The sequence below is a fragment of the Vombatus ursinus genome, unplaced genomic scaffold (assembly GCF_900497805.2).
Source record: "Vombatus ursinus unplaced genomic scaffold, bare-nosed wombat genome assembly UNPS02014807.1, whole genome shotgun sequence".
Classification (NCBI taxonomy): domain Eukaryota; kingdom Metazoa; phylum Chordata; class Mammalia; order Diprotodontia; family Vombatidae; genus Vombatus; species Vombatus ursinus.
This window is the reverse complement of record NW_020954585.1, coordinates 34,505,612-34,531,695: the sequence shown is the minus strand read 5'-3', so window position 1 is coordinate 34,531,695 and position 26,084 is coordinate 34,505,612. Positions and strand designations below refer to the sequence as shown.

The following is a 26,084-nucleotide window of genomic DNA, read 5'->3' as shown; positions in this document are numbered from 1 at the left end:
AGCAAGGCTACATTATCAAAAGTTGCAGTGACCGTGGTATCCTCCTGGGACAGTAAGGGGTCTGCCTTCATTAGAGCAGAGGGTGAACATTTTGGAGTAATGGAAGTGTTTGAATTGATAGCATAGAACCAGATTATGTAGGGCTCTGAAAACTGGAAAAATTAAATTTGTTGCAGTGGGAAAATAGGCTTTTCTAAGTTCTTGAGCAAGGGAATGCCATGATGAAAGTGATGTTTTAGGAAAATTAGCCAGGCTACAGCTAGAAGGCTGGTGCAGTAATATAGTAAATAGTGAGGTAATAAAAACTTAGAATTTGAGTGCTGACAATGAGAATAGAAAAAGAAATGATTTGAGGAAGGAATTGATAGTATTTCTTTAACTGGTTTTTGATATTTTTTGTGTAATGGTCTGCATTTGTCCCTCATATAGAATAAAAGATTATATATTGTTGCCATTTCTTATCAAATTTAGGGGAGAAAACGACTTTACCTGAATTATGAAGGAAAATTGAGGTAAAAGTAATTCTTCTGCCAGTTATTCTAGCTTTTTGCAGTATTAGGTACTGTTAGAAAAGAGTTAATCTAATTTTCATGTAAAATTGTGCTGCTCATATTTTAAATTTTAATTTGTATCACCAATAGAAGCCAGACTTTTAAGGAATTTGAACCTTAAATTTTAATTTGAAAAGGTTTTCAGAATTGTTGCAAATTTAAATGTATGCTTCCAGTTTATACCATATTAATAAATCTATTAATCCTTTTATTTGAAGAAAGAATTGTTTTAAGTGTAAAGTTCATCTTTGTGAAAATTCAATACTGTCATCATTTTTTCATGTATCTTTACTTTTCTGAATTAAATCTTCAAATATAACATTGGCTAGCATGTGATTTTTTTTACATGTATAATTAATACGTAGGCCTATATTTTTGCAGGGCGTCATTTTCCTAAGCGTGCCAAACATATGCTTGTGGTAGAAGCAAAGTTTGATGGAGAACAGTTGGCTACTGACCCTGTGGACCACACTGACCAACCAGAATTCGCCACTGAATTAGCTTGGGAAATAGATAGAAAAGCACTTCATCAGCACAGGTGACTAGTATTGCTCAGAGCCAACTAAAATTGCTTCAACATTTTCATCTTATGTTCCTCTTCAGGCCTGCAGAAGCAAAATATTTAAACTTCCTTAATCATATTTGTAATTAACTATAAGATGTAAGATAACAGACATTTTTATTGTTATGAAGATTTGCCTTAGGTAAAATTAGATCATAGAATCATAAAATTTTAGAGCTAGAAGAGAAATTAGTGATATTCTAATCCAAGCTCTTTTTTTTTTCTTACAAGAAAGTGAAGTTGAGGAAAGTTGTGACTTGTTTAACGTTACTCAAATAGTAGTTGAATCAAAGATACCCAGATCTTCTATCTCTCTGTTACTATCTGATTACCTTTAATTTACTTTCTATCCATCAGCAAGCCTTTAAATGTTTACTCTGTACTAAACACTGTGCTAAGTTAAAACAATCTCTACTTAGAGGAGTTTACATTCCAACTGAGGAGATGGCAAGTGTATATATAACTATATAGTACAGGGTAATTTAGGAGGGAGGATACTAGCATTTGTTGGAGGAGGGGGAGTAGTGATCAAGAGAGTGGTGCTCGAGCTCTATCTTGAAGAGAGGGGCTCTATGAGGAGGAGGTAATGAGGGGAATCCTTCTAGCATGGGTAAGGCCAGTGTGAAGGCACAGAGACAGGAGATGAAACCTCATGTGTAAAAAACAAAGACAAAGCCAGTTTTTCTGAATGACAGAGTGTAAAAAGGTGGAATCATATTCTGTGAGGTTGGGTTTAGGCCTGGTTATGGAGAGCTTTAAATCTAATTACAGGCGTTTACATTTTATACTAGAGCCAGTAGGGATTAATTGGAATTAATTTAAGTAGGGAAATTACTTTGTCAGATTATATGTAATATATCCATCTCAGTCTGGATATATTAATAAGGGAGCAGAATGTTAAATAGGCATGAATATTTTTTATAAGCTACCTTTTCCTTCCAAAGAGGTATATAGGATATTTCTGGAAAGATGAGTGAATAAAGTGGTCATGACTAAGCCAACCTCCCTTTACGGCTTCAAAGCTGTGACGAAAGTGCCATATAAAGTAAAAGAACAGCTGAAAAAAGGGATAATGGAAAGAAATCCTCACAGGAGAACTCACAGAATGTAAAAAAAAAATGAATAAACTGGTATGATGGATAAGTACTAGGATATATAAAAACCTGAGGAAAAATCTCCAGAAGGGGAAAAAAACTGCATTGTACCTCTGGAAAAGAGAAAGGACTTAGCACAACAACCTCCAGAGTGGTATAGAATTGCATTAAGAGATATAACAGAAGATCTGGCATCTATAAGATTGGAAATGAGCTTGCTGAAGAGAAAATTCAAGAAGAAGAACATAAGAATTGATAGTGTAGAAAAGACAGTGGAAAAACCTCAGTGCAACATTTAACTTTCTAAGGAGCAGAATTAAGTAGAATGGAGAAAAATGCTGAAATTGAAGATCAGAATAAAATTTTACAAATAGCAAAATGAAAGACTTTAGTTTTCAACAAATCAAAGCAACAGAACTAGGTGAGAAGAACTAAAAATTATTGATCTCCTAGAAAAATACCAAGAGTCTGAATTCTGTATTTTAGGAATTTGCCTAGGAAAATTACCTGGAAGTATTGGGAGTAAAGGGGCTAATTCTAATATGATAGAATCTAGAGAATGCCATCAGAGAGAGCTTCAAACTTAACTCATCCAGAAAATTAGTCACCAAATTATAGAACTTTAATGTCAGAGAATTTCAGTCAGCCAGAGGGAAGGTATCAGAAGGCACCAATTCTAATTGCATAGTACTAATCTGATAAGAAATGAAAAAAAGAGTTGTGGTTTAGTAGGTAGAGTTAGGAAGATCGTAAGTTTATAGATTTAGAACTAGAAAGTAATCTGGGATTTAGAACTAGAAGGGAACCTGAGAGGCCGTGTATCCAACTCCCTCCTTTTACAGATAAGGAACCGAGACCAAGCTATTGAGTGTGAGGCAGGATTTGAACTGTCATGGAGTTCTGGTTTTGATGAAGATAAGTCACTTAACTTTTCTGTTTCTTCATTTGTAAAATGGTGGTAATATCTATATTATCTCCCTCATGGGTTGGCTATGAGTTTCAAATTAGATAATTGTATTTAAAGTGCTTTGTAAAGCTTATGGCAACTATGTAAATATCTGTTTTAATATGTTATATTGAAAAGAAAATGAAATGTTTCTTGAAAATTGGTACCCAGAGTGAAGTTAATCAAAGAAGGTAATGAATAAGATTGGGGTTATTCTTCAACCACAGTTGTTTCAGAGCCAAGTGGGGAAAGGTTAAAAAAAAAAGTCAGTAAAAATAGAATCCTGCGATTTGTCTTGCTATGGATGGGAGAGTAGAGTGGAATTGTAACAAACAAACTTTCTGTCTAGTGGGGGTGGGGGCAGCATTCTATGTATGAGAACAGACTATAAGTTTGGACTGTTAAAAACAAAAACAACTTTGATACCTTGTTTGTGCTAATGAAAAGAAAGTTGAAAAAAGCAGGAGTTTACATTTTGATTTCAGATAAAAAGATATGATTGAGAAAGTAAAGCAGGGAAATTATAATTAAAGGCAACATAGATACTGAAACACTTTCATTATTAAATGTGTGTGCATTGAATGGCCCAATTACCATGTTTTTCAAGGAAAAATGTGCTGAAATGAAAAAGAAAATAACCCTTGTTAATATTCTAAGTGACTCTTAACAGTGCACTGTTAAATTCATCAAAAATTCATTTCATCAAGCAATTGACCACTTACTGTGTACAAGGCACCTGCTGGACTGGCATTCTCTTGGGAGGAGGAGGAGGGAACACTATATATATGCAAAAATAAATTGAAGAGAGGAAAATTGAGAAAAGAGAGATACTTAATATTGAGGGGAATATCAGAGAACACTTCACTGAGGATATAACACTTGAGTTAAGCTTTGAAAGAAGACAGGGATTCTGACAGGCAGAGGAGGAGGAGGAGGGAATACATTCTAGGCTTTAGGAACTACTTCTGCTAATGCATGCAAATGAGAGACAGTATATAATTTGGAAAGCAGCTAGTAGTCCAGTTTGGCTAGAAGAGAAAGTTTGTGAAGGGAAATGGTATGAAATATGACTGAAAAGTAGGAGGTTGATTGCAGTGTGGCTAATGAGTTTATATATTATCCTGTAAGCAGTGAAGAGCTACAGATGGGTATGTGGGTAAATCTCTCACAACCAGCTCTCTAGGCAAAACAATGAGCATGACACACTTTAAGTTTTGTAGATGATGATCAATTATAAATTATTACCAAATTCACAGTTGTGTAAGTTATAACCTTCTCTTTTTCTCTCATTTTGAACTGACTGGTATGGATATAAGGTGTTATGTTAAGTCTATCAAATTGTTTTCCAGGAGCTCCTCACAGAGAAAGAGTCTCTTCCCTGGTAGCTTATGTGCCTGAGCTTATTTAACATATATGCTATTACATGAGTTTCTTTCTAGTTCTTATTTATCTGATCTATTCCACTGATCTATTTTGTAATACAATTTTTAATGCAATACCTCAAAGATGTCTTATTGCTGCTTTTCAAAAAAAATCACTTGTCTAGATATTCTTGTTCTACCATATGAATGTGATTCTTATTTTGGTTTATTTTATAAAGTATTTTCTTGGTAATTTGACTGGTAAAGCTATTAATCAGTGTATTTTAGTTGCCACATCATTGTTAAGATGCTACTGTACCATGTAGCCACGAATACTGAGTATCTTATCTACTTATTTAGGCATTTCTCTGAAAATATTTTCATAGTTCTATTTTTATTTTTTTTTGCAAGGCAGTAGGGGTTAAGTGACTTGCCCAGGTCACACAGTTAGTAAGTGTTATGTGTCTGAGGCTGGATTTTTAACTCAAGTCCTCCTGACTCCAGGGCTAGTGCTCTATCCACTGTACCACCTACCTGCCTCCCATAGTTCCATTTCAATGTATGTTACTCCACATATTTAATGCATTTTGTTGTTATATTAAATGGAATGCTTTCTGCTTTCCCTCTCACTGGGTTTTGTTAGTATTACATAACACTTATTATATTTGTGGATTTTTTTTATATCCTAATCCTTAATGAAGCTATTGGCTAAAAAATTTTTACTAGAATTTCTAAGTAAATTAGTACATCATCTTCACATGAAATTTATTTTGATTCCTCTTCACCTATGGCCATAATGAACATAATTGCATCTGATGTACTGACATGTCTTGCAAAGAATGCAAAGTAGAGTAATCCTATGAAAAATTGATAAGAATTCCCAAATTGTAGCATCATATACTTTGAAAGTAGGTGACTTAAGTGCAGAAGTGAGAAGAGGGGAGGATGGCCAAGAAAAACAAATTGGAAAAATATTCTAGGTGCAAGAAATGAGAGAGCAAAGACTTGCAGCCTACAAAGAAGATATACCTGTTAATCGTAAGACACTGGGCATGGCAAGTATCAAACAACATTATAAATCATCAAATTTGTTATAATTTAACAGATAGGAAAATAACTGATTATTAATGTGGGGAATTTCCAAATCAGCTGTCTGTATGCCTAGTGATACCAATCAGCATCATGCCAGCCTGAAAAATAGAACTTTCTAAATGAGACTATATGGGCACCCATTTGAGACAAATCCAACTTAAACTCTTAAACAAAAGGAAGGAAAAAAGTGGAGAAAGGAGAATGAGTAAAAAACAGACAAAACACTTTAAAAAGGAAGTTTAACCAATGTAAATCAGTCACTGAAGCACAGAAGTCCCAGTGGAACCTAGAACTCACTAGCAAACCTGATGTTCTTGGGAAGTAGAGAGATGTGGCTGTGAAGGGTAGGATGGGTTTAGAATGTAAATTCATTTATAAATCTTATAGAAGAGGATTGGTGAAAGTATGTACTCATAAAAAAATCAAGAAGCAGTAGAGGAAAAACACATTTACAAAAAGTTTAGCAAGAGACCTAAATTAACCAAATCATCCCAAAGACACATAGAAGAGTGAAACTAGAAGAACAAGGAGCAAATAAAATGGAATCAATATATTTATAAAAGTTTCTAATTTATTCTTTTTTCACTTTATTGACAATATATTTGGATTCTGATATCGTAGCACCTGATATGCTGCATGAAGAAACAGAAATTACACTAAGGATAACAAATACAGGAAGCATAGCTAAATAAAACCAAGTATGGACATTGACAGTAATAGAATTTTGTGTATGCTGAGGGACTGAGTCTTAAGATAACTCTCAAAGAGGGAAGGATATCAGAGGATTAGAAAAAAATCTTAGGTCCAATTATTACAAAGAAAGGTAAAATAGTCATAATTATTGAGCCAGATGATTGCTTCCAGTCTCTGCCTTCTCCAGTTGATCAACTGTGCCACATCTGCCAAGATGACCTGATGGGTCTGACCAACTCATTCGAGTATTCAAAAACTGTCCATACGGAGCCCTTGGTGTGCAGGAGTTAACTAATCTTTACAAAGCTGACTTAAATGTTCAGTCTCAGCGTTTTCACCTCAGAAAACAGGGCTTGATTTATTGTTAATTGTCTGCTCTAGATTTAAGAAGGTGGTGGAGAAAATGTTAATAATGCAGATTAAATTTAAAAGTATGACATACACATTTTTTCCCCCTTGGGATAGCTTGTTGTTAAAGATTTACCTGCATACCCCTGTCTGTAGCTCTTCACTGCATATAGGATAAAATACAAACTTATTAGCCTGGTATTTAAAGACCTGTACATTATGGCTGCCACCTACTCTCTAGCCATATTTCATACCTTTTCCCTTCACAAACTCTATCTTGAGCCAAACTTGATTAGTAGCTGTTTTCCATACTATATACTCTGTCTGTCATCTTCGTTTATTAGCACAAGCAGTTAAAATATTTTTAACTAAATAAAACTTTCTTTCCACATTACTTTGTGTCCTCGGATTCTCAAAGACTATACTGCTGTGTACATTTTCTTTTGATTATTCCACTGCACTTTTCTATTTTGTATTCAGTTTGGATAATTTTTATAATTAATGGTTTTTAATGTACCTTGAGATCTAGTAATGCCAAATCACCTTTCTTCTTTTAAAATTATTTCCCTACATATTCTTAATCATTTGTTCTATATTATTATCTGTCTAATTCTGTAAAGCATTCTCCTTTCTAATTTGACATAATATTAGCTCTCTAGATTAATTTGGGTATCATTTTTATTGTATTGCCATGAACAAGAATATTTTTCAACTTTTACCTGCTTTGATTTCTTTGCAGGTAATTGTATTTAAACAAATGTTTTAAATGCATTTGTGTGTCTTGGATAGTTGAACTCCCAGGTATTCAGTTCATTTTGTTGGTATTTTAAATGGAATTGCTCTTTCTCTTCTTGGGTTTTGTTAATAATATATGGAAATACCGGTGATTTCTGTGAATTTATTTTACACCTTGCTTCCTTGTTGCAGCAATTGTCTTGCGATTTTTATTGTTGATTCTCTAAGTTTATTTAAGCAAGCTATTATATTGCCTGCAAACTCAAGATAATTGTGCCTCTTTTTTCTAATGCTTATTTCCTAATTTTTTTTCCTTGACTTATTGTTATGACTAGTATTTCCAGTGCCATGTCAGCTGATAATGGTTATACTGCTTACTCTTGTTTCACTCTTGTTATCACTGGAAAAACTAAACTAGTGATTTTCCATTCTAACTAATGCTTTGCTCATGGCAACAGAAGTTCATCATTTAAATTAAGGAAAAGTCTTTTTATTCCTGTGCTTTTTAGAACTTTTAACAAAATTATCTTAGAAAAGACTTTTTTATATCCATTTATATAATCATATGTTTTTAATTGTTTTTGTTACTAACATGACTACACCAAGAATTTTATTGTTGAATCATCTTTGCATTCATTATATTAAAATTCAGCTTGGTCAGTAATGAATAATTTTTTGGATGTGTTACGTTAGTCTGTGTTAGTGTTGTAGTTAATTTTTTTTATTGGCATGCATCAGTAATGTTGGTTTATATTTCAAAGCATCTTGGGATTATAGATTTAAACTCAGAAAAAGCCTTAGAGGCCATCTGGGCAACCCCTCATTTTTACAGATAAAGAGACTGATTTCTAGGGTGGTTAAAGGACCTACCCAAAGTCACATAAGCAGGCAGAACCCAATACCTTTTCTGCTTTATCCTTCATTAGTTTAGCAGCAGTAAAGCACAGAATATTTTCTTTCTGTCTTTGAAAACAGTTTATGAAATATAGGTAAGAGAGAGTCCTTTGGAAAGTAGGCTGTTGGGAAATAGGTTTTGATTATTACCTTATACCCTATCCCACAATAAATTCTAAATTAATAACCTAGTGAAATATACAGATGTCCAAGCAGTTGCCAAGTCTTTTGTTTTTCCACAAAATCTCTTAGATTATCCCATTCTCTCCACTCACACAACCCTTGACCTAATTCATGCTTTCACTGTATCTTTCCTGGACTGTTACAGTAGCCCCCTAATTAGTTTCCCTGCCTCATTTCTCTCCAAACAGCTACAAAAGTATTTTCTTAAAGCATGTCTGCCCATGTCATCACCTCCTACCCCTTCTTTCCTGATCAGTCAACTCCATTGGTTCCCTATTACTTCTAAGATCAAAAATAAACTCCTCTGTTTACTTTGCAACCTGATCCTTTTCTATTTTTATAGTCTTTTAAAAACATTATCCGTAGTCCAATCAATTTGATGTTTCTCCCACAAACAATGCTCCATCTCCCAACTTTTTGTGCTAGAATGCCCTTCTTCACCTTCACCTCTTAGAAACCCTGAATTGTTTCAGGACTCAACTCAAATGCCACCTTGTGCAGGAGGCTGTTCTTAGTCTCCCCAGCTTCTTGTGCCTTCCCTACCAAGGCTATTTTCTATCCACTCTTGTATATACCTATTTATGTACGTATTGACTCACCTGTGAGCTCCTTCAGGACAAAAGCTATTTTAGCTTTTAATTTGTATTTACTTAGCATGTAGTGCTTAATCAGTTCATTTTGGTTGATTGATATATAGTTTTTCTTCCCCTGATGTTCTTTGCAACTAGAAAAAAACACATTGCTTTAGTTGTCATATCCAACAATTTGTATGGTTTTAAGAACAAAGAGGTGATAGTCCTTTTATATTCTGCCCTTCTTCACTTCTGGAGTGTTATGTTCAGTTCTGGGCACATTTTGGGAAAGAAAAAGCATCCAGATGAGGGCAATCATAGTAGTGAAGGACCTTGAGTTTATGCCATATGAGGGTCATTTGAAGGAATATGGTATGTTTAACCTGGAGAAGAGCCTCAGTGATGATTAAATTAAAGTATTTGAAAGACTGTGTATGGATGAGGAATTGCGCTTTTTCTGGCCCCAGAGGACAGGACTAAGAGTATTAATTGGCCACTGAGGTCCTTTCCTACACAGAAATTCTGTGAAGATAACCATCTAGCAACTATAACTAACATAAAATGGCAAAATAGGATTACCAACAGTCTGATTTTAGAGCATAGCTAATCTCTAAGCATTGTAATGATGTTCATTGCAACTTTGCGCAACTGGACATGTGTGGAGAATGGATAGACAACTCTTACCTCAGTGGAAAAATACTGACCAGCACAGATAGAAAATATCACTTAAGGAAATACTGAATAGGGAAGACATATCCACTCAATGAAAAAGAGGTAGTTATTCATGAAGAGCTTGAGTTTTAATTGAAGAGCATCAGTACATGAGATCCACAAATTCATAGCAAAAATAGCTATCAAAAGTGTTAAAGGTTAAATGGGGAAGCTTATTGCCCTAGTTGCCAGGGGAAGCCTTAGACAGCTCCCTGAGATGGGACTGCCTTTACTGGAAACATGTAGCATCGATGCTTCGATCTGAATATAGACTTCAGCAAGCCAACTAGGGCTTTTATTTAATCCACCTTAGGTATGCTGGCTAGCAAGTTAGTTATCACTTTCAGTGTTATAAGAAAGTTCACATTTAGGCAGTGATCACTACCTAACCAAACAGTTATTGCATATAGTTCTTGTTGGCTGGGTTCAAACAATGTTTTCTGGATCTGTGAACTTGTCAACCATCTTGGGAATGCATTTTGAATTTATGTAAGAAAAATTATAAAATTCTGTATACCTCTTGACTCAGAGATCCCACTGTTGAGTTTATTAACACCCAAATTCTTGTTAAGGGTGGAAAAAAAGAAAAATACCTTATTTGTATGAAAATATTCATAGAACCACTATTTGTAATAGCAAAAATTTAGAAATAAACTGACTAACAATTGAGGAATGATTGAATGAATTGTGGTATGTGATTGTTACAGATAATTATTGTTCTAATGGAAATAACAAACAGGAAAAATTCAAAGAACTATGCAAAGACCTGTAGAAAGTGATAAAAACAAACCAAAAGAATAATAGAAAAATTAGTACAGCTCTGCAAGTGAAGACTTTTTGCTTAGATTGTACATTTTGAAGTTTCATTGTGAGTATTCACAAGTACATTGTGAGTTTCAAATGATGTATTGAAACAGAATTTGTCATCCTTATCCCCAAAAAGTATATAGACAGTAATGAGGATTTTATTTATTTGATATAGCTAATAAGAAATGGTAATTTATTTGGGGAGTAGACAAGTGGATGTTTTATAGCCTTTTATGTTGTGGAAGCATAATGAATGTTAACCAGCAATTTGTAACTTTGTTTAATTTTTTATACAAATCTGTTATGTGTTTTAGGTTGCAGCGCACACCTATCAAGCTCCAGTGTTTTGCTGTGGATTCTTTATCTACAGCTAAAGAATCCATTGGGTACATTGTTCTAGACTTAAGAACTGCCCAAGAAACAAAGCAGGTATTGCTCTTTTAAAAAAATTTTTTAAAAACTAAACTTAAACATCAAGAAACATGAGCATTTCATGTATATATATATATATGTATATACATATATATATGACTGAAAACAGAGGATTGTATTTTAAAATAATATAATGTAAAAAAAATGCTTAAAAAAGTATATGTAAAATATAACATGAGAGTATCAATATTTCCCTGCTTGTCTGTCTACTTCTGAATTTTCTTCTGTCAGGTATTACTCTTTAATGAAGTAATTAACAACAATTGCTTTAACTATAGGAAATGTCATTGTCACTTTTTAAATGGGAATAAATGTAAAAATAAGTTAGCTAATGGATCTTAACCAAGACAGATGCCATGTCTTGAATTCATCTGCATATTGCTCTTTCTTTCTTAAATTGTCCAAGTCTTTTTTGTTGTTGTTTTCCAATTAAAAACCTGTGACATGCAAGGTACTCTGCTATGTGCCAAGAATACAAAGACAAAATTAAACAATCCCTGTCCTTAAGGACATATTTTTTTATCTGAGGAATATAACCTGCATTCTGATAAACAAATATATATAGAATGATCTACACCAATTTAGGCCTGGCTGTCTGAGCAAATGATTTGGGAGTAGAGTTTTCCCAAAGTCAAATGTAAATCATTCATTCAGTTTGCCAGTTATTTCCTTAAAAAATATTATTTTTATTGAGCTTTTGCTTTTACATGACCTTCATTTCTGAATACATTCCTCCATCCTACTCAGTGATCCATCCTTTCAATCAAGTATTTAAAGAGAGAAGAAAAAGCAGTCTAGCAAAACCAGTCAGCACATTAATCATATTGGACACTGTTTCACACTGTAAGAAGGAGTTGGATGTACATGTTCTCAGCTCTTCTCTGGGACCAGATTTGGTCATGGTAATTATTCCGTATTGAGTTTCTTAGTCTTTCTCTTTTCATATACATCTTTGTCATCATTCTGTGTCATTTATACCCTGGTGGTCACTGTGTATCAGTGGTGTGAGTATTGTCTTCGATTAGTTCCCATTTGTCTTTCTGTGCTTCTTTGAATTCTTCATATTTGTTGCTTCTTATAGCCTAATAATATTCTATGACTTGTTTAGTCATTCACCAATCCGTGAGTATTTACATTGTTTCCAGTCTTTCTGCCACATAAAGTGCTGTTTAATTTTGACTGATTTGTTCCTAACTTCCTTAGAGTATGTGACCCAGTGGGATTTCTGACTCTCTTATTCCCTTTCTATCCATAAAGACCTGTCATGCTCTCAGTATTTATAGTAAAATGCCTCTTTCCTTCTCTGAAGCTTTTTTTCCTCTTGTGGAGGAATCTGCCAGAGAATTTATTTTTCTGAGATTTTTCATCCTTGGTATATCTTCTTTCTAGACTTAGACCCTTAGTCTTTTAGACCTAGGAGGGCCCTATGACGTCTCTAATTGAACATTCTTGACTTTACAAATGAGTTGAGGTGAAGTCACAGCCTTTTGAAAGTCACATAGCTATTTAGTGGCAGAGCTGTGACACAAACTCAGGTGTCCTAAAGCTCAAAGATTCTTTATGGTGCATCATGTGCTAGTAAGGTATTTTAAAAATACTCCCTTTATAGAGAACTTTAAGAAAGTGTTTTTTCCCCACAATAACTCTGAGAGGCTTATAGTATTATTATTGTTATCCCAGTTTTACAAATGAGGAAACTGAGACTCAGAGAGGTGAAGTGACTTGATAATGTCACACAGCAAGGAAACATCACAGGTAGGATTTTAATTGAAGACTTTCTTACCCCAAGTCTAGCACTCTTTATGTTGTACCATGTTGCCTTCTTATCGTTTAGTTTTTTCTTAACATTCTTGTTGTACCCTTTTCTAAAAATGGAAAGCTGCTATATATTTCCTGTTTCCCCTCTTTTACTCCAGCCTCTATAAAAGAATTGAAAAGAATTAATTTTAGTTTTCTTTAGATTGCTTCTTTCACTATAATTCTGGGAAGAAAAATGTCCAGTTGGCACCCTGAACTCAACATGCTTAATATAGAACTTAACCGTTTCTTCTAGATCCATCCCTCCAATTTTTTTTTCTGTTTCTGTTCTGGGAACCATGATCCTACCAGTAACCCACATCTTAGTGTTGGATTCAACCTTGATTCTTCCATTTCTTTTGCTCCATCTGTTCAGTTAGTTGCTAAATGTGTTCTTTACTCCCCTGGCACCTCCCCCCCCCCACAATAATATTTCTTGATTTCATTCCTTTCTTTTCATTTACATACCCACTACCCTAGTTCAGGCCCTTATCATCTCTCACCTGGACTATAATGTTAATCTTTTAATTCGTCTCTTTCCTTCTAGTCCATCCTCATTCTAATCCCTCTTTTGCATATATGCTAAAATAATCTTGTAAAGCAGAGGTCTTCATCATATAACTTTACTGTCCAAATACTTTGGTAGTTCCCTGCTACCTTTAAGATAAAATATAGACTCTTTAGCCTTAACATTTAAAGCCCTTTACAATCTAGCTTAAATGTATATTCCTGGACTATTTCATATTATTCCTCTTTCTTCACTCTCCATTTCAGTCAAATTGAGCTACTAGCTAGCCCCTCAACTATTTTTTAATCTACTCATTTTATGTCTCATTTCTGTGCCTTTAGATAAACTGTTCTGCAGACTTGGGTTTCATTCCCTTTTCACTTTTGCATCTTAGAATCTTTAGCTTTTTTCAAGGCTTAGCTTGACTCTTACTCAAATTCTTTCTTAACTATCCCACTTGTTATTCTTTTTTTCTTGTCTACAAAATGAATGGATTGGGCTAGGTGACCTTTATGATCCCTCTGCCTCTAGATCTGATCCTAGGATCTTTAGATTATATTATTTTGACTTCTCTGTGTGCATGTTGTCTCCCCCTCATTAGAAAATAAACTTGAGGACTGGGACTGTTTCATGTTTGTCCTTGTATCCTCTGTGCCTAGCACAGTGCCTTTCATGTAATAAACATTTGAGAGCCTTTTGCAACAATTTAAGTTTTGTCATATATTGAGGGCAACGATGGATACAAAATTACAGTAGCAAAGTTAAACCCATAAGAAGTTATTTATGGGATATTCAGATTTTGGTTACTTTTATTTAAAAAAAGTATCATTATTTATCTTATTATTTATTTAAAAAGTAGGAAAATTCAACAGAATTATTGTCCACCTGGAAGGGATTTGCAATTTGCTGAAGCATAGTATTGTGTGTTGACACTTTACTACTTCAGTGGATCTATAATATCAATCAGAAAACATTTATTCAGTACTTTCCATGTACTAGCCCACCCAAAGTTTTTCCATCCTATATAACTCTTGTCCGTATCTCCTTTACTAGGAAGTCCTTCCAGTAGGATAGCAGCTTTCCTCTAGCTTGATGTACATGGTTCAGCATGTAGGTTGTCTTTTATCTCTGTGACTAGCCTGTCTTCTTTTGTAGTCATACTTCTCTTGGGTGATAGATTTTATACCATGTTGTGTGCTCAGGGCCCACCATATACCTCTCCAGTATTCTTTAGGTGATACTCCTGTTAGATTTCTGTGAAGAATGTAGTATTCCATGATTCACAGCTATATAACAGCAAAACCAGAATATCCTTTAAAAAGGTGGAATTTTGTTTCATGGAGAAACTTACAGAGGGGTAATTGAAAGTGCTGTTTCAATTTCCAATGCAGTGTAGCTCACTGTTTTCCTTTTAATCATTTCTGGACCCAGCTTATTATTCATCTACTATTGCTGACCTAGATATTGTTACTGGTCGGCCAGGTCTATGAGCTGTCCATCTCCCTACATTTTAGTCTGGATAACCAGCAGTCTTCATTGATTTGGTTTTTGTGGATGAAGAGTTGAACTGTGTAAGTAGTGACTGAATTCTTGAGAATGATTACTGAATCATCTGCAAATTGAGTTGTCTGGAGGACTGCGCTCTCTATTGAGAATCCCTCTTCCTCTGACAATGGCATACATCTTTGGAGAGCATATGTCTCCATTATGTGTCTTACTTGATGCCGGTAATCTGGATTGTCTGACAGTTATTTTTGTTTTTGTATCAAGGAATATTGTATGATATGAGTAGGAGAAATAATAGCTAATAATAGCTACCATTTATGTTGCACTTACTATGTGCTAGGTTCTATGCTAGTTGCTTTACAATTTTTATCCCATTTAATCCTTACTGAGGTATAGAGGTTAAGTGACTTACTCAGAGTCGCACAACTAGTAAGTATCTGGAGCTGGATTTGAACTCAGGTCTTCCTGACTCAGGACTTGGTACTCTTCTATCCCCTGCACTACTTTGCTGCTCCTAAATGAAATGCTATTGGAAGACAGCTTTCTGGCTCTTCTGAGTTCTTTTTTTTTTTATAATTGGCAGTTAATAAGCCCTTTGGGGTCTGGTGTGGCACACAGTTTTGAGGCTGTAAAGATATAATCTACTGTAGAATATCATTTGCAAAAGCCTTCCTGTATACCTCTAAAAAAATTTTCAAAGATGTCTTTGATACATGTGTAAATTATTTTAAGCAATTTTTTTAGAGATCAGAAAGTTGTTATTGTTATGCTCATATTCTCCCCCCCCCCTTTGGTAGTAACTTGTTTATTTTTTTCCAGTTGTTAGGTATTGTTCTCTCTTTAAGAGAGTTTGTGCTTTAAACCCTTGGTGTCGTAAAAATTGCATTGTTTCCAGCGGGTACCTCTTTTATTCTTCGTGTTTTTTGAATGCTACTTTTTACTATTTTATAAGGCAACATTGTTTATGATCTTCATCATCCTCCTTAAGATTTTGCAAATATGTTTATACTGTAAATTACTATTGTCTTTGGTTTCCATAATCTCTCCACTTGACAAAGAAGTAAAGTGTTTGCTGTCTGAGGCAGTATCCAGTAGAGTAGGAGCTCCTGGAGGTTAGGGGCTGTTTTTGATTTTGTCTTTGTATTCTCATTGCCCACCTAGAACAGCGCCTGAACATAGTAGGTATTTACTAAATACTTATTGAATTGAATTTCTAGGCTCTTTTATGCTCCTTGCTTTGGTGATTGTTTTACGTTGATTAAACTTAATAGTGATAATCTATGTCACTGTCGGATCCTGTATCCATTTCTCATTTTTTCAATTTGTTGATATAGGTTGGGCTGGCAAAATAATTCCTACTTTTATTTTTATAAGTTGGTGTTGATTTCAAACCTTATTCTAATAAGTCAGTAATCTGACTGAATATAAAGTATTTCAAGCTGACTCCCATGTTGGGAAGCAGTTCTCTCCTGCCCCTTAAGACATGGTTTCATGTTCTGATTAATTTACAGTACATTATACATCTCACCCAGGTATCTTCTTTAATAAAGTATTCATGGTATATAGGCATGTGGCTTCTAGGTCATCTACAGTCCTTTGTTCTCTTCTTTTTGTTTTTTTATTCTGAGTTATATTTTCCAACACCTTTTTGTCATCTTCCCAATCGCTCATCATGGTGTCAAAGGCATTAGGTATCAAAGTAAGTGTGTAATTCGTAAGTTGTTACCAAGTTTTTTTTTTTAACGTAATTTCTTTACCTCCTCATCTTCTGTATCAGGTATTGTACTTCCTGGTCATGTTTTCAGTTATGCTCATTGTTGATCACTGCAAGGTGATGTGACCAGATGTCCCATAAATATTATTCCTTATTGCAGGTCTGCACAACATATAGGCTGCTTGTAGCCCATCAAAGTGGCCCATGGATTGTACATTGTGCAGGCCTGTTTTACATTCTCCATTTTTTGGAGACCATCTGAAATCCTTTAGTGGGCTACAAGCAACGTGTGGGCTATACGTGGTATGTAGGCCATATGTTGTGTAGGCCTGCCTTATTGTCTCTGGATCCTTGATAAAACCAACTCCTTTATTTCTACCTGCAAGGAGAACTTGTGAACCATTTTCCTGTTTAGCCCCTATTTCCCTTTTTGTTCTTCTATTTTAGTTTATGGAGAGAATGTCAAGATTGATATTATTCAGTTTCTCCTGTAGTTGGTCATAGGATAAGGATCACACATTTAGAGTATCAACAGTTAACAGTCAAAAAATTGCATGATTCTTGGCAACTTCTGTCCCTTTTTCTATTCTTTTTACCACTGTCATTGCAGAAGTGAAAAAGGGTTTCTCAGGATAAGTGGGCATTTCTTATTTGTCTTTGTTTCATGGCCAGCCTACTGGTGATAAGCTTTCTATAATTAGCTGCTGTGGTTGTTGGAAAACAGATGTGTTTGGCCTCAGAGCCTTTCCTGCATGGTAGAATTTGCCAAAGCTTATATTTCTCTGGCTTAGCTTTTAAGAACCTTGTTTTTAGGGACTCCATGTCATTACATGCTTTATACTACATGCAGTAACACTTTTATGGAAGCTACATCCACACACACAAACACATGTATGTGTATGTGTATATGCAAATACACACACACATGCATTTTTACTCCACAGAAAATAAGATACTAAGCACTCAAAGGAGTCCATAAACAGATACAGAAAAATTAAACGTTCATAGTCCATTAGATTCATTAGACTCCCTAACCCTCTGAAGGTAAATACAATTTATCAGAATAAATCTCATTTTCTTTCCACCTACACTATCTGAGCAACTTATAGTAATTTCTTAGCAGGCTGGGAAGGTCCAGATCACATAGCCCTTCACTGTATGGCATTAGTTCTTCAGCTACAGTAGTATCCTCTGGTGAAAGGCCTCTTCATTCTCCAAATTGCAAATTGTCATGGAAATTGCTCTCTAGGACGCCACTGCTGTACTCTTGAACTCAGAACCCATGTGATTTCAGGAGTCCTCAAACTCAAAGATTACCCTTCAGGTCACCCTCAAAGCTATTCTTAGGATTGTTTGTCTCTGATCTGCACCCAGAAAAGGAAACAGCCAGAAGAAGGCAGTTAGAAATGGCAAGTCCAGAAAACTTCCCTCTCACATTCCCTTGTTTATCCATAGGTCACTTGCCATGTATTTTTCCTGCAATTTTTTGTCCCTAGCAGAGGAGAGGATAAAAAGGGAAAGGAGAAGTCCTCTACTTATCTGCACTCCATTCTAGAAGTCCAAGCTTAAGAAGAGAATAGGGAGAAAGGGTATGATAAGCAGTTTAAAAAATGGGAAAAGAAACAAAGTAGACTTTGGAATGTTTACATTAGTGAGAAAATTAATTGATGACTCTCTAAGCATTATTAATTCCACATGAGGAAAATACATGAAAGTTACAACATTTTTAGGTACAGACAATGCTGATGTTACTATTGTTTACTAATTGCAGTATATTATGTTTATTTGGTATTCTCTAGGCACCAAAGTGGTATGCATTGCTGAGTAATAAATACACAAAATTCAAATCTGAGATACAAATAAGCATTGCTTTGGAAACAGATACAAAAGCACAAGTAGATGGTTTTAAAGCAAAGGAGGCACCACCTAGAGAAGGAAAAGGTTGGTACGGATGGATTATTCTGAGAATTTGCATTTATTGACCTAGGATTTGATACTGGTTAGAAGACTATTTTTTAGTGATATATTGAAGTAATTATGATGCCACCTGTTGCCTTTGGAGCCAGACATCCTCGACTCACTTCTCAGCTCTCTTGCTTAGCCAGCGAATATTTATTAAATGCCTACTATGTACCAGGAACATATGAGTGCCAAATGAAAAAAGTGAGATAGTCCCTGCTTCAAGAAGCTTATGTACTAGGTAGATACAGCATATAGGATATATACAAATAAACATTCAATGACTTTACTTGGGGGGCGCTTTCAGTTAGTGAATTGGGAAAGACCTCTAAAAGAAGATTCTACTTGAGCTGAGTCTTAAAGGTAGGGATTTCAAGAGATAGAAGTAAGAAGGGAGAAAACCAGGCATGGGGAAGAGCACATGCAAAGGCACACATGTATGGATAGAATGTCATATATAGTGATCAGCAGGTACATAGTGGTTGGTTGGTTGTTGTCCTTCATTCTCGAAGAGGACCAAAATAACATGACTATGTTAGAGTCAAGGTACAGTGTTGGACTGTGGCTGATCAGACCAATACGAGCTCTGAATGCTCTACCACAGGTCAGACTTTCAATGCTATTTAGAGGAGTACATATTTTAATAGCAATGGGGAGCCACTGATGCTTCTTGAGCCATATGCTTTTGGAATATCAGTGCAGCACTCAGAGCCTCAGTTTCAACTGTTTAATAAATGTACATAGTGTTAGAGGAGGGGAAGTTGATGAGAAATGCTTAAAACATGGTCACAAGACTATAACATTTTGAAAAAATAAAAGCTTAAATCTTTAAGCAGTGCCGTAACAGAATTAAATCAATTATTTTCTCCATGTAAAGTTCCTGGTGTGTTGTCTGGAATTGATCCTAAGAAAATTGTAGCTGTCTTGAATGAAGAAGAAGGCTACCATCAGATTGGACCAGCAGAATATTGCCGAGACTTCTTTGTTATGTCAGTGACTATAGCATTTGCCACCCAGCTGGAGCAGGTAAGACTTTTTGCCATGTAGGATTAGGGAACCATTCATAAGTTATTTGAAAGCACAAACTTTGTATAGTTATTTTGCTAATACAAAATTAGCTTTGAAAGTTTTTTCTATCATGAAGCTCTCTTTTAAAGACAATAGTGTATAATATATGCAAATAGACAATAATACAATATATTACATCAGTGTTATGTTAATTACTATGCATTAATATATTGTATAATCATATTGATATAATAAAACATTAAATAATATAATTTTAGAGATATGTAATTCTGTTATATGTCTATAGATCTGTAATATGTATCTATTTGCATATAGATATATATCTTTAATCCCCAATTCTTTTTGTTATAGCCAACAAAAAGGGTACTTGTAGTTTAGGGAATTGCAAAAATTAAGGTGTATGAATGTAATGGAATATAGTACTGTAAGAAATGAGAAAAGGGATGCATTCAGAGAAATCTGGGAAGACTTGTGGGCAGAACTGATAATAACTACAACATTGGGAAGAAAAATAAATTTGAAAGATTCAAGAAAAATCAATGCAGTGACTGACCGTGATTCCAGAAGGCCAGTGATGCAGTTTGCTACCTATTCCCTGACAGAGAAGTGGGGAAGTAAATATGTGGATTGAGATGTACCTTTCCAGACATGGACAATGCTTGGATTTCTTTTGCTTAACTATACTTATGTGTTACTGTCCAAAGGTTATTTGCCTTTATTTTGAATGAGGGGGCAGGATTAGGGAGCAACAAGGGAACTAATGAGAGTAATGCCCACTCCCACCCAAAAAAATGGACAGAAACCCTCCAGTCTTCCTGCCCCTGGTGTCAGAGCCTCAGGCATATTTTGTCCTGAATATATCGTATTTGTACATAGCTGTTTGCATGTTGTCTACCCCATTCAACTATGTACTTCTTGAGAGCTGGGACTATTTTTTGCCTTTCTTTGTTTTTTTTTTTAACACTTAGGTGTCTGGCACACGGTAGATGCTTAGTAAACGCTAGTTGGCAAACTGATTTGTCCTTTCTGGCCAGGCCTTTTTCCTATTGTGTTGAGTGTGTGTGTGTGTGTGTGTGTGTGTGTGTGTGTGTGTGTGTGTGCGCGCGCCCATCTTTGACTGAGTAAAAAGGCCTGTTTCTCTTTGAATTTCATGGTCATTATTTGGTCTGGTGCTATTTTTAGGTCTTTGATAAAGTACTTGTATGATATTGCATTCCTCTTGTTACTGTTCACTTAGTCGTCTTATAACTGCTCATTAAATTTTTTTTTAAAAATTGCATTACATAACTATCTTCTGCCAAAATCTAGATTTTATTGTCTTTTGATAATTTTGTCCAAATTTTATACACATATTCCAAGGTTGCTTTAAGATTCGTAGAGTGTTTTTTCCACACCAATAATATGCATTCCATTTTACAGAGAGTAGTTAAATGATATGCCCATGCTTACACCAATATTGTTAGCCCTAGGCTTCAAACTCAAGGCTCCTGACTAGGTCAGCATTAACCATACAACTTCTTATCTATATTATCTTCTAAAGATCTTGGATATAAATTATACTGCAAGAATCTCATCATATTCTTAGGATATAATGTGGGAAATAAGTTAATACCTTGAAAACTATCATCCATAGTATAAAGAAAATACCTTGGGGGAGAGAGGAAGGTTTAATTTGCAACTGTTAGCATTTCATGTTCTTCCCCAAGGTTTTGAAAATTGGTTTTATTTCCTCCAGCAACCTGGATTTGGACCAGTATTTTACATTTGACTTGTGAATCTAATTTCAAGAATAGCATTAAAAGAACTTTGTTCATAACATCAATCAAGAATCATTTGGATCTAAATTAAAAGGCTTAGGCTTTTAAAATTTTTGTACTTTTGATAGAGATTAGTGAGAGACTTGCATGATTTCCAGAACAAATATTTAAAAGATATTTATATTAGATATTTGAAGGTAATTAGACATTATATTTTGGAAATATATATGAATTTTCAGTACAAAAAAAGATTAGAGTTACTTAGATATTAATTTGTTGTTTGTTTTTTTTAAAAATTAATTTATAGTTAATTCCATGCACAATGAAAATACCAGAGAGGCAACCTGAGTTTTTCTTTTACTATTCACTACTGGGAAATGATGTTACAAATGAACCTTTCAATGACTTGATAAACCCAGATTTTGAGCCAGAGAGAGCATCTGTTCGAATACGTAGCAGTATTGAAGTACTTCGTATTTATCTGTCTCTTCATTCTAAACTACAGGTAAACGTTTCACATTCCTCTTATAAAAGATGTTTAACATATAGAGATACATGAATCTTTATTTTTATATTGTTTTAATTCCACAGTATGGCAGTGAACCTCATGTACTTTTTGTTGGACCATAATGTTTATCATTCTTTTTATAAAACTATGTATGATCTATAGAAGGGGGTGAGAGCACATCTCGTATCCCTGTAGCCAGTAGTTTCTGACATCGGGCAATGGCTGTTTTCAGTAACCTTTACCCTAGGCAAGGCTGTCAGGATTTTGTAGCATTTACAGCCTACATAATACTTGTTTTTTTATATAGAATAGATTGCCACTTTGACATGGTCTTCAAAAATAAGGCAGATGGATTTGTCTCAGTAAGCATTATTCTATTCTTGTTATTTTCCTTCTGTTGTCCTTTTATTTATTTATTTTTTTAGGCAGTTGGGGTTAAGTGACTTGCCTGGGGTCACACAGCTAGTAAGTGTCAAGTATCTGGTCTGAGGCCAGATTTGAATTCAGGTCCTCCTGACTTCAGGGCCGGTGCTCTATCCACTACACCCCCTAGCTGCACCTCTGTTGTCCTTTTAAAGCTGTTAGATGTTACTAGGGGAAACTTAAGTTTTAGAAATGACTAAAGGGATTTTTTTCTTAAAGAAATAAGACAAACCAAGCTTGTGTTAGAAATTTTGAAGTTTTCCTTTCCCAACATTTAGTTGTAGTTACTTTTTTTGTTGCCATTTTATTTTGCCCATTACATCTTTTTAGACCATTTGCTGATTTAGTAGTAAATAAATTATTATTCTTTTGTAACAAAGAAACTGAGTGGTAATGGAACCAAAAATAGAACCCACAGGTTATGTTCTTGTAAATTTATTCTAATTTAATTGTCAGTATTTTAATTCATTGCAGTAAGTATTTATTGCTTCCCTATTCTGTGCATGGCACTGTGCACATGCAATGTAGATTACAGAAGAGTATGAGACATAGTCACAGATATCAGCTTACAGTGTTGTTGAAGAGATCAGGTACATCAAATAGTTTAAAGAATACAATGCAGTATATGAATTGTGATTATAAGTGAATGAGAAAAATCTTCTGGATCATATGTCCTACAAGACAGAGAAATATTTTTCTAGTCCTCACAATCTCTCAAACCTCTTCAAAATAGGAGTCGTATGACCGAGTTTAAGCAATTTCATCTGTGTCTATGGTCCGGGACTCTAAGAACCCAAACAAGGTAGAAACTTGATGAACTAGCAACAGAGAAGTCTAATCCTTAATTAGCCTAATGTACTCGCTCAGCAACCTCTCCCCCTTCTCACACTGCTATGACAACGGACCATGAGCTTGTAAGGGAATTCAGCTCTACAGTCTGACACCCACATTCCCCCCCCCCAAAAAAACTTATCTGTTCCCAGTGCCAGTTATATCTAAATGACAGAAATTTGCTCAGGCTGTGCTGTAACAGAACTCTGCCAGAGAACAGGAATAGAGGGAACTGGGGTAGCACACATGCGTATGCAGCTATGTGAAAGTCCATTAAATCTAAACAAAGAGCTCACTATCCAGCTGGGGCCATTTCTGTTCCACTAGAAGTCACTTGGGGCAGATATGTAAACTGGTGAACCATATATGAATTGCCCAGCATGGAAGGAGGCTGAGACGTCTTTGAGGTCTATCTCCCAGGGAATCTGCCATCAAAGGAGGAGGAGTTAAAAAGAGAACAGTAGGGGAAAATGAAGAAAAAATACTAAAATTACAAAAGATGTAAGGAGGAAGAAAACCCAGAGACCTTGAGCTAAGCAGATAAGCCAACAGAAAAGATAATAACAGATGGGAAAATGGCCTCCAGATCCTGGAGATTCCTTGATCTTCAGATTAGTGAAATGTGTTCAGGCATCTATGAATAATTGCAAGATAAAGGAAAATAAATCAATACTTGATGAGGCAGAGGACCTTGTAGATTTAGAAGAGAATATAGAACCACAGCATACTGTTCCTGGATGGTTTGAAAGAGAAGAATTTTGAAAAAGAGAGTTTATGGTTGGCACAGCCCAGAGATAATTTGCAGAATAGAAAAACTTGAATCCCCGGTGGAAAGTCTCACCAAAGAAACAAAAGAGAATAACTGATTGAGCATGCAAATACATATGACTAAAATACAATCTGGAAAAAAGAGAAACAAAAGCAATAACTTTTTTTTTTAAACTTGAGTTCTTTTTTATTACATTTGCATGAAACTAGGCACAAACAATGTGATCAATCTTTTACATCAAAAGCAGTAACTTTAAAAGAAAATATGATTTCCATACAAGCAATTGAAGAAAGGTGATGTAGAAACAATTTATTATAGGGCTCTCAGAAGAACATAGCAAATTAAATAATCATAACACCATAATGCAGGAAATAATACAAGAAGACTGCTCACATCTTCTGAACATGGAAAACAAAGTGGCAGTCAAAAGAGTCCACAAAAGAGTCTTCCTCTAGAAGAAGAAGACTGATAGACCTGCCCTGCAGACTCCAACATACATATAAATTAAATAATTGCATTGACAGACAAATTCTGCGAACAACTAGGAAAAAAGACCTTCAAAAATAAAGGAAAGAAGATTCAAATAAAACAAGACTATTCTGCACTTACCAGAAACTGTAGGAGGGAATTTAATAATTTATTTCAGAGGAGCAAACGAAGGTGAAATATGTAGCAAACCTGAGCCTAATCTTTAATGAAAATGGATGGATATTTTTTAAGGGCATTCTAAATATTCCTAAAACAAAATCCATACCTGAAGAAATTTATATGCTTTTGAAATATTTCAGAGCACAGAAACAAAAGAATGGTAAACAAATACAAAAACAAGAAAATAACAACAGAGACCATTAAGAGATTTAATTATGAGAACAATAGCTAGCATTTATATAATATCTACTGGGTGCCAGGCACCATGCTAACTTCTTTACAAATGTTACCTCATTTGATCCTCACAGCAACTCTGGAGAAGGTAGGTCTTATCATTGTCTCCATTTTACAGTTGAGAAAACTGAGGCAAAAGCGGAAAGTGACTTTCTCTAAGTCATACAGCTAATGTCTGAGGCTAGACTTGAACTAAGGTCTTCTTAAGGTCCAAAACTCTACTCACCACGCCACCTAGCTGACCAAAGCACACAAGGTGACAAGGGTGAAAAGCAAAAGTCAGAAGTGATGGTAGAGAAACAGGCCTGAAACATCATGCATTTAATCTAGTGGTGAATCAAGGTGTTTTTGTTTTGGTTTGTCTTTTTTTTTTTTTTAATATTACTAAATTATATAATGGAAGGGGGCATAAAAGGGGAAAGGAGAGGAAGAAGATAGATGGGATTATGTGATGTACCTTAATCAAATCAGAGGCTCACAATGAAGGGAAAATTAACTCCTATGATGTCTAAGGAAGAAGATAGACTCCTGGGGATATGAGACAAAGGAACTAAGGGAGAGATTGAAAAATTGAGGAAGAAATCTTGCTTCAGTAGTGGGAGGAAGTACCACTGATGAATGCTCAAATGGGAAAAGAGAGATATATTCTATAAAGGGAAATGGGGAATTTACAGTGGGTATAATCTATAGGGATTTGCTGTTTAGAGAGACCACTCATCCTGCCTCAGGAAAGGGAATCAGAGCTTTTGGGGACAAGTGACACCCAGAAGAGTGGGTGGGGGGATATGGACCCAGGAAAGAGATTTTGAGGCACACGGCGGGGAGGAGCGGGGAGGAATGACCAAAAGGAAAGCAAAGGACAATAATGAATTGTACAACCAGGGACATAGGAAGGTGCTTACCATGTGGCAATATTTTCTCTGTCACCTGCAGGAATTGGTATTTCTAAGAATGAGACAATGGAAAAGGAATTGGGGGCAAGAACTTCAAGATGATAAATTATTTAGAAGAAAACCCAAAATATGTATCCTAGAAGCTTTAATTCCATGAATAATACAGAAGTCAAAGAAGGACTAAATTAGTAAGGGACAAAAGTAGAATAGACAAAAAGGGAAGATAAATTAATGAAAAGAATGAGAGAAAGAAATTTTTATTTTTATTTTTATTTTTTCAGAAAAAGCCACAGAAAATTAAATCTTAAACTAATAAAGCAAGTTGAAGAGGAGAAAGGAAGATTTTTCTTGACAGCTGAGGGGGGAAAAAGATGAAGAATGAAATATCTAAATAAAAGCAAGAAAGAAAGCAGCTAATAAGCACAATTTCAAAACTAGGGAAGGGAGTAACAGATGGAAGGGGGAGTATTTGAGGATGAGGTGAAAAGAATCAATAGGAATAGAGTTATCTTTAAATAGATTAAACT

General features: G+C 35.1%; 1 protein-coding gene across 2 annotated transcripts in view; it reads left to right on the top strand.

Moving 5' to 3' along the window:
- Window positions 1-26,084, top strand: part of CEP120 (centrosomal protein 120) — a 101,551-nt gene that overhangs the window by 3,664 nt on the left and 71,803 nt on the right. For both annotated transcript variants that reach the window (XM_027874828.1, XM_027874827.1), the window contains exons 2-6: window positions 933-1,089; window positions 10,864-10,978; window positions 18,306-18,447; window positions 19,343-19,491; window positions 21,559-21,756. In XM_027874828.1, coding sequence (XP_027730629.1) covers window positions 933-1,089; window positions 10,864-10,978; window positions 18,306-18,447; window positions 19,343-19,491; window positions 21,559-21,756 — 761 coding nt within the window. The remainder of the gene's footprint in view (window positions 1-932; window positions 1,090-10,863; window positions 10,979-18,305; window positions 18,448-19,342; window positions 19,492-21,558; window positions 21,757-26,084) is intronic.